The sequence below is a fragment of the Neophocaena asiaeorientalis genome, unplaced genomic scaffold, assembly GCF_003031525.2.
Source record: "Neophocaena asiaeorientalis asiaeorientalis breed wild unplaced genomic scaffold, Neophocaena_asiaeorientalis_V1.1 scaffold67, whole genome shotgun sequence".
Taxonomy (NCBI): Eukaryota; Metazoa; Chordata; class Mammalia; order Artiodactyla; family Phocoenidae; genus Neophocaena; species Neophocaena asiaeorientalis.
Genome location: NW_020173731.1, coordinates 10,511,150 through 10,526,258, shown reverse-complemented (window position 1 = coordinate 10,526,258; position 15,109 = coordinate 10,511,150). Strand labels below are relative to the sequence as shown.

Sequence of the window (15,109 nt, the reverse complement as noted above, 5' to 3'; positions counted from 1 at the left end):
TGTGGTATTAACTTGTCCCTGAAAATTTGAAAGCCGGTTTCTCCATACATAGAATATACATTTTTTTGCCTTCGGCCCTTTTTTCTTTCTGTCTCTGAACTCTCCTACTCTGATCTCATTGCTGGCAAAACTGAAGCTGTAGCTGTGATAAGCCCAGGGAAGTGTTCCTGCCCCCTCCCTGCCTGCCCACCTGCCTATCTTTGAAAGATGCCTCCAGGCTGCCACTGTACTACTGGGTCACACAACCAGCAGCAACTATTATAGGCAGAATCTTTTTCAAGTCAGTTCTCACCTTGGTGATTTTTTTCCCCTCCTTCTTTTAACACCTTCCCCAGCAAATCCCATCCATCCTCTGGCTTATCTGGGTCAGCAAGGGTCTGATTTTATGCATGGCACTGTCAAGCCATAAATCCGCGGCTTTGCCTCTCTATCCAGCCGGTCTGCTTCTGTCAGCATCAGCAAAATGCATAATAGAAAAAGTAAGCCAGAAAGGCTAATAACACTCATCTGAATAAAGTAATCTCTTTGGCTGCCTCAGTTCACTTCATTTTAATCAAGGTAGCAGGCAGGAATTTAGGTTTAAAAATCTAGCCTCCTCCTTGTCACTAGTTTCCTGTCCAACTACCACTAAATGATCCCTTTTATTTTTTTTTATCCTCCTCATAGTTGGGTACTCAATAATCTATATTGAATGATGTATTTGTTTAACTCATCTGGGTGTTTGTATACCCTCACATGTATGTCTGTTTTTAAAAGTGAGAAACCACATTCTTCTTAGATGTACTGACATTTGCCATCTTTATATACAGACTGACTGACAGGTTTGATAGGAACGTTGGGAAAGGGGGCTCGGTGGAAGCTGCAGAAGCATCTAGGGTTCTGGCAATCTGGGCTCCCTTTGGCTTCTTTCCTGTCTACCTCAGCACAGTTTCCTGTGTGGAACGCAGGACTGATCCTTCCACCTTGCCCCTTGGCAGAAGGACAGTGGAAGATTAAATTCTGCTCTCCTGTTGGTACCTCCCTCATGTCTTCCCAGAGACTTACAGCTGCTTGGTTAATTGCCTGTTGCTGTGGTCTGATCTCAACCATTATTTGCTGAGGGCTGTGCATTTGCAGCAGGCTGAGCTCTTGGCCCTGACCCAGGGCCGGGTGAGGAGCATGTTGGAAATTGATGAATGCTGAATCCTAGTTTGTTTGGAAATAAAAATAATAATATTTCTTCACATTTGTATAGTGCTTTACTGTTGATGTAATTTTTTTGCATTCATCATCTCATTTGAGCCACACAACAGCCCCATGAGGTGGGCAAGTCGGAGACCATTGGCCCAAAAGGAAACGTACCTCAGTAGAACAATGCAGAAGCTCAAGCCATCCGGTAATGCCAGGCTTGTGTCATGCAGCCCATCTGCAGAGCTGTGAACATAGTCATCTTTAATTAAATGGCACATTAATTAAATGGCACCTTAGGCCATAAAGAGTGCTTAGGCCAGGAGAGCGTGCAGGATTTTACAGTCATGCTTTGAAGATCTTTGGGGAGCTAGATGTACAACAACAGGACATGTGTCCATTTTATAGATGAGACAACTGAAACTGAACAGAGGAGATATGGAAAAAAGGGAAGTGTTCTGTCAAGGCCAACTTGGACCTTTATGGAGTTAGCTCTTCGCCTTAGGTATTTTATTATTTATTTATTTATTTAGCGGTACGTGGGCCTCTCACTGTTGCGGCCTCTCCTGTTGCGGAGCACAGGCTCTGGACGCGCAGGCTCAGCGGCCATGGCTCGTGGGCTCAGCCGCTCGGTGGCATGTGGGATCTTCCCGGACCGGGGCATGAACCCATGTCCCCTGCATCAGCAGGCGGACTCTCAACCACTGCGCCACCAGGGAAGCCCCGGGTTTAGCTCTTTTAGATCATTTACAATGATCATTCTGTGGATGCATAGTTGGCTCGTGACTTTCTGAGCCTCCTTTTTCTCCTGGTTTTGTTTTTTTTTTTGACTCCAGAGTCATTCCCTCTCAATTACAGTATTACGTTTTCTTGATCTTCCTCCTGAAAAAATGTTTAAGTAATAAAAATACTTCTGGATATTTTGTCTGCTTTTTAGGGATTAGTGTTTGAGGAGGTTTGCAGCTGTTCAGCACATGCCTAAGGGATGCAGACCCTTTTCTTTAAATGCCCAAGTATCACACAACCTAAGACTCCCCGTGGGTGGGGGAAGTAAGGAAACTGTACAAACAAATGATAGATGGAAAAGATATAAAGACAAATTTCAATCTCCTGACCAAATGAAGCTCTCTTGGCTCTAGCAGCCCCAAATAAAATCAGGCTGCAAAGCTGCTGAAGCAGGAAACCACTCTCGCAGAACCTTAATTTGCTCCCTATGAAATCACGTCTCGTTGACTTGCTCGTTTTCCAGCCTGAAGTGTGTTTCGCCTTTGTTCACGGTGGCTGGGAAAATTGCCTCTACAGTGGAATTGTGTTCCCCTCCTACTGCATGCCCCACACCTCTCCTTCCCCACCACTATCCCAAAATAAATAAATGAATTAATTAAGACACCTCCGTTGGAAGGAGAAATAAGTCTGAGAAAGCATACAAACTCAAAGAGCCAAAAATATTGTATGAAAACTACAGTAATCGTAAAAAACTGGGAAACCCTGGGAGAAACAGACAACAGAGTCTAGTACTTTTTTTTAGGGCCATAGACTCCTTTTTTAAAATAAAAATCTTACATAGAACTCCCATATATGCAACAGATCAAAGCAGTGTTTCATAGGTGTAAATCTACTTTTAAAGTGCCAATTTATAAAGAGTACTTATTACAGAGTTAATCAGTAGAAACAATGAGGCTGGGTTTATGAACCCAGATTATGAATCAGAGTTGCAGTTTTTTATCAGTTTCAGCATCCAAGTTATTTCAGGTTCTGGTTTGGGTTGCTTGATAGCAAGAAATCTCGACTCACGCAGACTATCTTGAGATAGTTTTAAATTGATTTAGATGCTTGAAAAAGAAGGGTGTTTTCTGTTTTAAAGTTGAATCACTGACATTACCCAGAAGCTATTCCTATTCTCCTTCATCAATATTAATTGGATAAATGGAAATGTATAATAAGCTTTACAACAACTGATAATGAAATGAGATCATATTGAGCGTGTATATCCTTACTACCCAACTGTGGTCTACCATGAACTCGGCATAGGCCCCTAAGCCTTCTGTGGCACGTAATTGAACTTGGCCACTGTGTGTCAAATCATGTGCTCACCTGAACAGCTTTACTCAAGGAGGCACACAGGTTGAATTAAAAACTAAACCTGTGCAGAGCAACATACATTTTAATCGATAGCACATTTTCCAGCAGTCTGGATACATGCATTGATTCTTTATTCCAAAGCTTGCGTATAACAAAGCTCACCTCAGCAGCCCATGAGACATTGTGGTGGTATCTACTGCAGGGAAACTGGGCCTGGGTCCTTTACATATTTCAGTGGGGGTTGTTCATTTGAATGGGTATATTACAGTTGTTTGAAACTGAAATAGGATTCTCTGTAACTCCAGCATTTCTCAGAACACATTTTAAAGCTTCTGCTCACTGAAACTAATAATGGCTGTCCCACCACATGCTGTAAGAATGGAAATAAATACATGTAAAAGTTTTTGTAGCACCTTAGAAATTTTTAATAAATATATATTTATGAATGTTAAGTGATAAGGCATTTTAAAAGAATCCCACTTCTGCCCATCCTTCTTATTAATTCATCTTTGTTTACTCAAGGGTCCCCTTGGGATTTATGCTCTGCATCATCTTGCATGGTATTGAACCGGTTTTGCCTCTCCTGCCTCACTTGTGATCTGTGATGTACATTGGTGAGCTAGGAGGCCCCTTGTTCATACCTTTAACCTTTTGTTATATCATAGGTCTTTCTTTGTCTCCCACACTGTACTGTGACATCAGTACTTTTATAACCACTAAAGCTCCTACTACTGTACTTTGTTCATTTAAGATACAAGTGTTTATACATTTATAAAATTGAATTGTAGTATGTTTTTATGTGTGTAAAGCACTCTAGGAGAAGAACAAAGAGGCACCACCAACCCACATTCATCTGCAAGAAACAGATTGAAACCATTTGTAAAGTTAAGGTCATGGGAGATCTGCCCTTTTAAAAAGCAAGTGTAATTGCCTGGTATATCCCATGCTTACTGAGGACATGGATATCTTGCCACCCCCCAAAAATTAGATGACTTAGGATTTTGTAACTGAGACTGATTTGGAATCAATTTGAAAGTCTTCTTGCAGTGGAAATATCAAATATTGCTGAATGCTTGTGCTCAGATCTCACCATTTTGAGTTTAGGATTGTTTTCTATTTACCTTTTTCTTTTTCCCAGATGCTAGAAATTTTGAAAGGAGTGGACTAATTACATGTATCTCTCTCTCTTAGCTAGTATATATTTTTAATTTCCATAGAAATCTTTTAATTTCCCTAGAAAGATACAATTGTTCCCACAGTGGTCAGCACATATATGTTAGGGATTTTGACCACAGAAGTGTGGTGCCTGGGGCAGCGGGTGGGGGAGGAGTGCAGTTATAGAACAGTTTCAATTTGGACTCTAATATTCATTGGTTTGAAGCAGCCTGTTGGTGCTGGTCAGACAGATATTTTGGTTTAATGGTGTGTTCAGAAGCCAGAATAGGTGTGGCGGGATTATTTGTTAATAGTTACCTTACGACTGAACTGAAAGAGCCCTTCTAAGTTGAATTCCATGCTCTACAAGTCACAGGTGCCTGGCAGCAGGAAGGGAAGTGGTGCAGACTTGCTAACCAAGCCACTCTCAGCTCACTTTCTTTGCATTAAGAGTCTGTCTGTAGGGAGGGGAGAGGGGAAACGGGAACAAACTGGTTTTGATACTTTGCAGTGATTACAAGCATTCTCTTTTCAATTACAGGGCTTGTTCTTGAATGCCAGCATTGCCACTTTTTAGCTATGTGACCTTGAACAAGATATTTAACCTTTCTTAGTCCAACTTTCCTCATCTGCTGAATGTGGTTGATAACCCCCACTTCATTAAGTTTTGTAGAGTTCAAGTTAAACAACATGAGTATAGGGCCCAGCCATGGGCCAAGTATACAGTAAGCGCTTGATAAATAACCCCTACCTTCTGTTTCTCTCCTTTAAGAAGTCCAACTTGCAGATGTAAAACTTTGTGTTGCTTAAATTAGTGCTGTGAGCTGATTATGTAATCAATAATTCTTTTGGATCACAGCGATTTCAGTAGAAATGAGCATCTAGGTTTGGTGCTTTACTATTCCACTCAGGCTGTAGACATCTTTGGAACACATGTGTTCAGATACGGTTTATGCTCTTGGTTGTATGGGACATAGAAAATGGCTCAATCAATGAAATCCAACCTCTGTAGATACGTTCTGTGAGGCTGAAGAGTTTTCGGTGACTTTTTTATGGCAAATGCCTCCACCAGTTGTCTTCACTGAATCCTATGAGAGATGAATGTGTGGGGATTTATTTAGTCTGTAGTGTAGATTTTTGTCTAGAGACTAACTTTTCCCTCTAATCCTAGACAAAAACCAAATGATTTAGTGGTTGAGGTCATGGAATTTGGAGTCAGACCTCCTAGAATCATTCTAGTCAGCACAGAACTGTGGTTCTAGTCCCTGACTCCCTTTTACTGTCTCTGTGACTCCTTAATAGCTGTGGGCAAGTGACAACCTCTCTGAGTGTTTTTTTTTTTTTAAATCAGTAAAATGCAGATAATGGTAGTTCTTTTCTGACAACAAAATGATGGAGCTTAGATGAGATAATGCCTATAAAGATTTTACCAAGTTTCTAGAACATAATAGATGCTCAACAGATAATCCTGCTTCTTCTAATCCTCTTTCCCTCTTCCTCTCTCCTCCTTCCCCTTTTCATTATTCTTATTTTCTCCCTTTTTCCTCCACTGAGTTTTTAGAAAAAGAGAAAACTAGAGGTGCAACTTCAGGAAAGACATCTTTATTTCTGGTTGGGCTCTGATTGCTGTGATTTTGTGACATGGACTGTAGTCATAGATGTTGGCCCTGCCTGCTTACCAACACTGATTTTTTTTTTTCTTGCTGTTTCTCGCAGGAAGGATCAAAATGTTCTCTCTCCAGTCAACTGCTGGAATCTCCTCTTAAACCAGGTGAAGCGGGAGAGCAGGGACCACACCACCCTGAGTGACATCTACCTGAATAATATCATTCCTCGATTTGTCCAAGTCAGCGAGGACTCAGGAAGACTCTTTAAAAAGGTAAATAGCTATTTCTAGTCAAAGACACAGTCTTGTAAATAAGAGAAAGAATATCTTATTGGCCCACTTAAAAGGCTTTCCATGGGTCTTGCCCTGCCACATACTTATGGAGAAAAAATTTGAATTGGCTTTTTTTCTTCCTTTCTGAGTTGAATTTATAGTAGCCCTGAGAAAGTAACCATTTGCAAGGCACAACCCCAGGACTGGCAGCATAATTCATAATTTGCATATATTAATAATGACTGTGTTTGGTTGATTTCCTAAGTGGTTTGTGAAGCTGTTGAGATGCGGAAACCTTCTGTGTCATTTCATGATTTCTTCTTCTAGTTCATTTAGAAAATCCATGTATGTTTATGTTTTTGGTTTAGTTCTCTTTCCAAGTTCTCATCTTGGACAAGGTGAACTCATGAATTTGGTTATTCTTATCATGACGTATCTTTGTCTTTGGGTCCCTGAATGCTTTCTCCCTCTTTTTTTTTTTTTTTTTTTGGTACCCCAGGTGGTATTCAAACCCATCCCTGAATGCTTTCTGAAGCTCAGTTTTTTGTCACAATTCCTTGGGTGTATGTCGAAAAATTTGACTAAGGAAAAGCTCAAAATTTATTGTGATAATCTTAAGAAATTTATACCAAATTCACCTTACCTGTCAGTAGTGGAACTAGCCTTTTGGAAACCCAAGAAGCTCTTTTCTAAGCTATTTCAACCTGAGCTCTTAATGGAGTCATTTATTTATGACTTTTGGTTACAAATGGTGGCAAAAACCCCAACCATTGTACATGATATACCATGTCCAACATTCAAGCTATGACATCCCCAGAATACGTTTTAGAAGGTGAATAATCTTCCCACAAGTGGTATGTAAAAAGAGGATATATAGAGGGCTATCATTGATTTCATATATAGGGAATTCACTGGTTTGCAGTTGACAAAATCCAGTGTTAAAATTTGACGCTGGGAGAGAATGGACTTCAGTAAACAGGACTGTGGTCGATAGTAGCCTTAGTTCTTGGTCAGTTTTCTAATTCTTTTTTTTTTTTTGCGGTACACGGGCCTTTCACCATTGTGGTCTCTCCCATTGCGGAGCACAGGCTCCGGAGCACAGGCTCAGCGGCCATGGCTCCCGGGCCCAGCCGCTCCGCGGCATGTGAGATCTTCCTGGACCGGGGCACGAACCCGCGTCCCCGGCATCGGCAGGCGGACTCCCAACCACTGTGCCACCAGGGAAGCCCTCTAATTCTTAACATTGGGAAGTATACAGTTCTCAGTAGGTCTGGAATTAGAACCCAATTTCTTCTGTTTATACCAGCATGAAAAAAGAATTGCTTTAGAATCGTCCATCTACATAGTTGCATCTGTGAAGGGACTTTCCCTGTGTCTTACAGACAGGATATTAAGGGTACAATCATCTCAGAATGAAAAGAAGGAAGAGAAAGATAACTCCTTGCAGAGCTCACTAGCTATTTTTAGTGGCCCGGCTGTGCTCTCGTTGGGGCCATACTTGGTTTAGGGGCGAGGGTATGTTTCACCGTGTCCTCATGCTTCCCAGCATCTGCTCTAGCTTGCTTTTCATTAACTTGAATCATTCTGCAACACTTGGTGATGTTGTATGTGACTAAAATTAATGACTATAGTTAATAATACTGTATTGAATACTGGAACTATGCTAAGAGAGTAGATTTCAGGGGCTCTTTTCACACACACAAAAAAGGTAACTATGTGAGGAGATGATATATTAATTATCTTGACTGTAGTAATCATTTCACTGTGTATGTGTGTATCAACTCATCTTGTTGTACACCTGAAATATATACAATCTTTATTTTTAAAAAACATATTTTTAAACCTATTTAGGTGGAACCTTGACAGTGATCAGATACCACTTCTCTACGATCTTGACAGCCACTTAGACTATCTTGAGAAGAAAAGGGGTTGATGGATAGTTCCCTCCTCCATTTTCTCTGTTCATCTGAGAAAAACTTTTATGAGACATTTTCAGCTATCTAGACTTCACCCAATCTCTCAGCTCACTTTTCTCCCAGCTTCAGAAAGTTAGAGAAGAACCAAGCAGAGAGAGTTTTATAACCCCTCCAGATCTCAGAGATGTTTATGCCAAAGGCAGCCAGCTATCAAAGACATGTTCCTGGTTCCTCAAATGCCATTCACATTTCACAAAAAGCCTAAGTGCATGGCATGTATATAAGACATGGTATATATCCCTACCCACTCATGAATGATATTCCTAGCTGTGGTCTAAGCACTGACCTCCTTAAGCCATGCATTTCTATGCTGAGGGTGTAAGGAAGAATTTCTAATTAATCACAGGACTGTTTATATATTACATTTCATTGAAGAAAAGTGCATGTATCATAGGCTTACAGCTAAATGCATTTTTACAAACCGAGCACACCTGGTAACCATCTCCCAGATCAAGAAACAGAATATTTCAGTACCCCCAGAAGTCCCCTCATGCTCCCTTCTAGTCACTGGGGTGTTGGGAGGGGTGGGCCCAACACCCAAGGACAACATCAGCCCAGGCTGTCCACAGCAGAGATTAGTTTTCCTTGGTTTCATACTTTATATAAATAGAATCGTGCAGTGTGTACTCTTTTGTGTCTGGTTTCTCTCATTCATTATTGTATTTGTGAGATTTGTTCATATGGTTGTATGTTGTTACGGATCATAGGATTTTCTCTTGATCATTATAACTTTTCATCAGTTAAATTATAGCTGATTAGAGATATCCGTAGGATTGTCGAATAGCCAATGTTTACTATCCCACAGGGTTAATAACCTCTTTTTTCTCTCCCCTGGCATCCAATGTACGCAGAGAACTCTAAGGTAGAAGCTGGCTTGGCTGATTGTAAGAATAGGTTAATTCTTTTTGGCTGGGCGAGAGGCTCTCTCTGCTTTCTAGTAATGGACAAAGAAGCATTTTCACTCCATACCTTAAATTTTCAGTCTCTTTTGTTTAGAGTATGTTGCACATGAAGAATTAGAATCCCACTGGTTGAGCTATAATAATCGGGTAAGAGAACTGAGGAATGTCCCTGGTCACCCTGGAAGTTATGTGAAGCTTTCTGGGGCTTACTTTATGCTATTAGAGCAGAGCCCTTCTCTAAGGGACCCTTTCCCTTCTGCTCAGCTTTGCCAGTAACTCTGAAACTCTGGACAATTACCTCTCTTTTTTATGCCTCAGTCCCCTCAAGTTTAAGGAAAAGTATTTGGGCTATACGACCTCCATGCTACCTTAGAAACCGAATACACTGTAATTGTGTGATGACAAAGGCGTCCTACACTGAGGACTTCCTTCCAGTTGTTGGATGACCTTTGTTAAATTGTGATAGGTGAGCTACAGTCCCCAAGATAAGAGTGAACAAAAGTGGGCCTGCGTATGGAGAGGGGGCTAGCTTAAGCAATGGAAGACCACATTTCTTAAAGAATGAAGCATTGTTTCAGATTCTGTTATCTATGATGGCCAGCAACCAAGAGACACCACACTTAAATCCAAATATATAAAATAAATATACCTCTTATCTTACCTGTAAATTTGGTTCCAGTAGCAAAAGGAAAACCCACATTTCTCTGGAGACACAGGCTTCAGAAAAGATACCTTTGTCTCTGGTTCAGCTATGGACACCTGTGAAAATTTACCTGCGTTTTAGTGAATTTGAACCTGCTTGTCACTGGCAAAAATCACGGGTTTTCTAACTTAAAAAAAATTTTTTTTAATCTATAAAACTTAATGATCCTTTGGCAAAGGCTATAATCATCAAAACCAAAATTTTTGGAACCCTTATGTGCCAGGTAATATCTTAGGCACTTTGTATGCATTATCTTATTCAATCCTTACAATAAGGTGGTTATTACTATTATCCTTATTTTATGGAGGAAGAAACTGAGGCTTAGAGAGATTAAGCAAAAAAGAAGTGAGACTAGTATATTTGAATACAGTCATCTGGCTCTAGAACCCAAGGTTTTCCACCTACGTGTTCTATTAGGCCTCTCTAGGTGTTGTATGCAGAGTGGAGAGTACTCTGGATTTTCTTGCTCTTTTTCATTGAATTCAGATATTTCACTTAGTTACAGAATTAACCTAATCTTTTCTTTAGCACACAACCCTTCAAAGGGTCTGGAGGTGTTAAACATCAACATTGGGTTGTTTCTCCTACCTGGTGTCTGGGCAAGCAGCTGGAAGTTGAGAATGAAATAGGGCAGCATGTTTTTCTCCCCAGGGGCAGAATCTCTAGTAAGAGGGAAACAAAGACTCATTAAATATGAGAACTGACCAAAAATCTGGCTCACAGCTAACTCAGCTAATTTGGGGATGTCAGGGTGGCTGCACAATTGGCCCTTCTATGCTACTGAACCCCCTTAAGGGATGCTCCCTGCTGGCCCTCTGGTTTGTGGTTATGTCTGCTGGGACATATTTTACATGTTGCATGAAGCCCTGGTAGAGACTCCTTTAGCTAAATATAACATCTAGAGAAAGTAACCTCCTGTCCACAGCTTAGAAACAGGCCCACTTTGTCTAGGACTCCAGGGAAAATTGTGCCTGTTTGGTGCTCCTGACATCTCCTTTCATGCAATGAAAGCTCAGTCTGTCTAACCCCTGTCAGAACCAAGGTCTGGGGAAATATTATTGCTGCCACCTTCATTTGTTTAATGTGGTGACTTCAAAAATGGGGGCCAAATACTGCCAACTCTGACTCCCAGCTCCATCTCGTCTCTGTGAAAGGCATGTTCTAAAGGATCCCACCAAGAATAGAAATCATTTTTCTTACTTTCTCAGTTTAAATTGAAATAAACTTGGGTGTGCTTTTTCCCACTGGGGAGAAGACAGTCCTGTCGTCTCCTCCTTTCACTTAGCTGAGATACCCTAAAAGTACCTCCAACCTGGCTTTTCAAGTCACTGTTTCTAGCCCTTAACAGCTGCTCACACTTAGGCTTGGAAACCAGTCAATTCAGACAGTCCTAAGACTCTGAATTGCATTCTTCTTTTTATGGTATTCCAGGTAACTGTACTCCTATTTTACCTTTATTACCCTAAGGTTCTATGGCAGAAAGTCAGGTTAAATTGAGAAAGCTAGGTCAGATTCCCAACAGACCTGTAGTTCTCAACTTCTTCTTTGCAAGAGAGTCACTTGGGAAGTTCTTAAAAGAAAATCTTTGTGACCTTGAAGAGACAAAGATTTCCTAGGATATAAAAAGCATGAACTATAAAAGAAAAATAAAAGGTAAAATGGACTTCATCAATTCTTGGACTTTTGCTCTTGGAAAGACATTGTTAAGATAATGAAAGATAAGCCACACACTGGGAGAATATATTTGCAATACATAGAACTCAATAATAAGATGACAGAATACACACATTTTTTAAAATAGGCAGAAGGTTTTAATAGACACATCACTAAAGAAGATATATATAAATGGATAATAAGCTCATGAAAAGATGCTCAGTATCATTAATCATCAGGGAAATGCAAATTAAAACTATACGGAGATATGCAACATACTCACTAGAATGGTTACAATTAAAAAGACTGACAATACCAACTGTTTGGATGGATGGAATTCTCATATGTTGCTGGTGAAAATGTAAAATGGGACACAACCGCTCTGGAAAATAGTTTGGCAGGTTCTTATGAAGTTAAATATGTACTTACCATATAACCCATCAGTTCCACGTCTAGGTATTTATCCAAGAGACATAAAAGTATATATCTACACAAAGACTTGTACCTGAATATTCATAATAGCTTTTGTTGTAGGTAGGCTGAATAATGGTCCCACCCCAAAGATGTCCCTGTCCTAATCCCTAGAACCTGTGAATGTTTACTTTATCCATAAGTCTTTACACATATGATGAATTTGAGGATCTTAAGATGGGGATTTTATGCTTCGTTACCTAAGTGGGCCCTAAATGCAGTTACTAGTGTCCTTGTAAAAGGGAGGTGGAGGGAGATTACAGACAAAAGAGAAGGCCAGCCATGTGAGAGAAGCGGAGGGAAGCAAAGTCACAGAGAGAAGATGCTGGGCCACTGGCTTTGAAGATGGAGCCAAGGAATGCAGCTGTAGATGCTAGGAAAGGCAAGGAAACAGATTCTCCCTGAGAGGCTTCTAATGGAACTCAGCCCTGCTGATATCTTGGTTTTGGCCCAGTGAACTTGGTTTTGGACTTCTGACCTCCAGAGCTATGAGAGAATAAATGTGTGTTGTTTCAAGCCACCAAATTTGCAAAAATGTGTTATGGCTACCATAGGAAACGAATGGTAGTTAGTTTTGGCTATTTATTTATAATAATCCATCAACAGATAGGTAAGCATATTGTGGAAAACCATATTGTGTTACATCCATATATAACTACTACTCAGCAATAGAAAGAAATGAAATGCTGTTGGATACAATAATGGAGATGAACTCACAAAACATTATACTGATAAAAAGAAGCCAGACACAATGAGTACATTCTGTATGATTCCATTTATATGAAATTTTATAAAAGATAACCCTAATCTATAGTGATAGAAAGTAAATTAGTGATTGCCTTGGGGCCAGAGTGGGGATGGAGGTTGACTGCCAAGGGACACAAGGGAACTGGGGGTTATGGAAATGTCATACAGTGTTCATTATGGTGGTGGTTACATAAGTGTGTGCATTTGTCAAAATGTATCATAGTGCATACTCAAAATGTGTACATTTTATTGTATGTAAATTATGCCTCAATAAAGTTGATTTAAAAGATAATTTAAAAATACCATGCCAAGGCCCCACCTCAGGGCAATTGAATCATGTTCTCTGGGATAGGGCCCAGCTGATCCTTTCATATAGTCAGGGTTGAGAATCACTGCTGTAGATACTCTGGTTTCCATCTTGGGGAAACCCGAGAGCACAGCGGTACATCTGAAGCCATAAGATCCCATCTGTCTGTCTGTGAGCCATGTTTTCCCCTGCTACAGACAGTGTTGAAGCATCTAGGTCAGTTTGTCAAGGCAACCCATTATAGTTTCCCTGCTTTATTCTTGGAGGGTGAAAGAGGGTGAATCTGGCATCAGGTAAATAGTTCACACTTCAAGAATTAAGAAATGCAAGAAGGGTGCTGAGGAAGAAACATAAGAGGTTCAATTAATAGTTTTCTGCAGGGCCCTGAGGTGTTAGTGTCCTTTTCCCAGGAGATCAGTCACAAGAGAATTGACATGACCAGTCAGATTTCCTTTGGCACCAAGGAAATGGCTCTGGCAGTAGAAGAGGATAAAGGCGATTTGAAACTAAAAGCAGTACTTTTTGCCTACCTACCCATTTATCCCCTTTGGATAGGATTTCCTATGGAGTCTTTGAGTCCAGCTGTTTGGCATATGTGAGGGGAGAGGATGATGATTCTGCAAGGAGGCGTGTTCTATGGTGGTGTTGTCATAACTGAGAAGAGGAGAAGAAATGACTCACGATTCTGGTAGAGTTGAATGTCCCTGGTAGGTACCGTAGATTGAATCAATGGAGAGAGAATGGATTTCCAGAGTCTGTGCTCTGCCCTCTCGAGAAAGGGTTTAGCTTGGCGATATCTCTGGGAGAAAGAGTAGATGATAGATTTATCCCTTCATCTCTTCTCCGGTCTACCCTACGCCCCCCTCCCCCATGGATCTCAGTATCTGATATTGATTGAATTTCCTCCATGTTATAACATGGTCACTAACAGTGTTGTGTGGTGCTTTATAGACAGCTGCTCCAGTTGCCTAATTTATCTTGTTGGTAGCAAAACTCTGTTCCAGTTATTTGAGCTTTATTCTCTCATATCTGTTGGAGAGATCCCCTTTGGAAAAAAGAATAGGATGTGAAGCTGAGCTTATTTGTGTAGGGGATGGAAGGCTGCCAGCTACTTCAAAGGCATCTCTGCTGATAAGGGTCGTCAGGTTTGCCGCCAAATCCAACACTGAGGGGAGCTTTGCAGCTAGTGCTGTTTGTGGAGTTTTAGCTTTGGTTTCTGTGACACTAGGTCAGCAGCATCTGTATCCTGCCCCTTGGGGCTTCTCTCTGGGTGGTCCAGGCTTTTTTTGGACTTAGGAAGATTCAGCTAAGAGGGAATGTGTGTATCAAAGATGCCTGCTGTCTTTGGCTTAGGTTAGTTTATACGTTTGTCTCTTTGGTGTTTCAGTCCTCAGGTATCTATCTGCCTTTTCTGAAAGAGCACAAGGTGCTATATTCAGAACATTCAAAGGTGTAATGGTACTTTGATCTTTATAAATCAAGGGATGATTAAGAGTATCAGAAGAACAATTTTAAAATATGGAGTATGGAAAAGAGAGGTGCAGTGGACAGAAAACAAGTGTCCACATGCAACCTTGTACCTATTTGAGTACTACCCTAAACTAGCAAATCATGTAGTCAATAAGTATTTTAGTGAAAACTATATATACAAAATAAAACATCATTTTCAATTAAACTATATATACAGCATTATGCTAGGTGCTAAAAAGCACTTAAAATCCAATTGAGGAGTAAGGTTTGCCCCCATTGAGCTTAGGGCTTTTCAGTCCACTTTTTAGTCCATTTAAATCTCCCAAAACTTTTGGTGGGAGGATGATAATAATACTAATAAGTAACAAGCTTTCCTCAAATGCTTACTATAAGTGTTATATACTGTAACAGAAAATGACTGTATTTCCTCTAGTCTTTTCATGTATTTTGCAAGTTTTTTTTTTCCCTTAACTTTTTACATAAGTGTAAGGTAGTTAGAGAGAGTGCACATATTATAAAGTTCAATGTATTTTTACAAATGGAAACAAGTATGTAATTATCACCCAGATAAAGAAAAGAATGTTACCAGTATCCCAC

The 15,109-nt window shown here is 40.4% G+C and overlaps 1 protein-coding gene across 9 annotated transcripts in view; it reads left to right on the top strand.

Annotated features, from left to right (window-relative positions):
• The window catches only part of SRGAP2 (SLIT-ROBO Rho GTPase activating protein 2), a 242,007-nt gene that overhangs the window by 119,034 nt on the left and 107,864 nt on the right, over positions 1–15,109 (top strand). For all 9 annotated transcript variants that reach the window (XM_024750914.1, XM_024750912.1, XM_024750913.1 and 6 more), the window contains one exon: positions 6,121–6,283. In XM_024750914.1, coding sequence (XP_024606682.1) covers positions 6,121–6,283 — 163 coding nt within the window. The remainder of the gene's footprint in view (positions 1–6,120; positions 6,284–15,109) is intronic.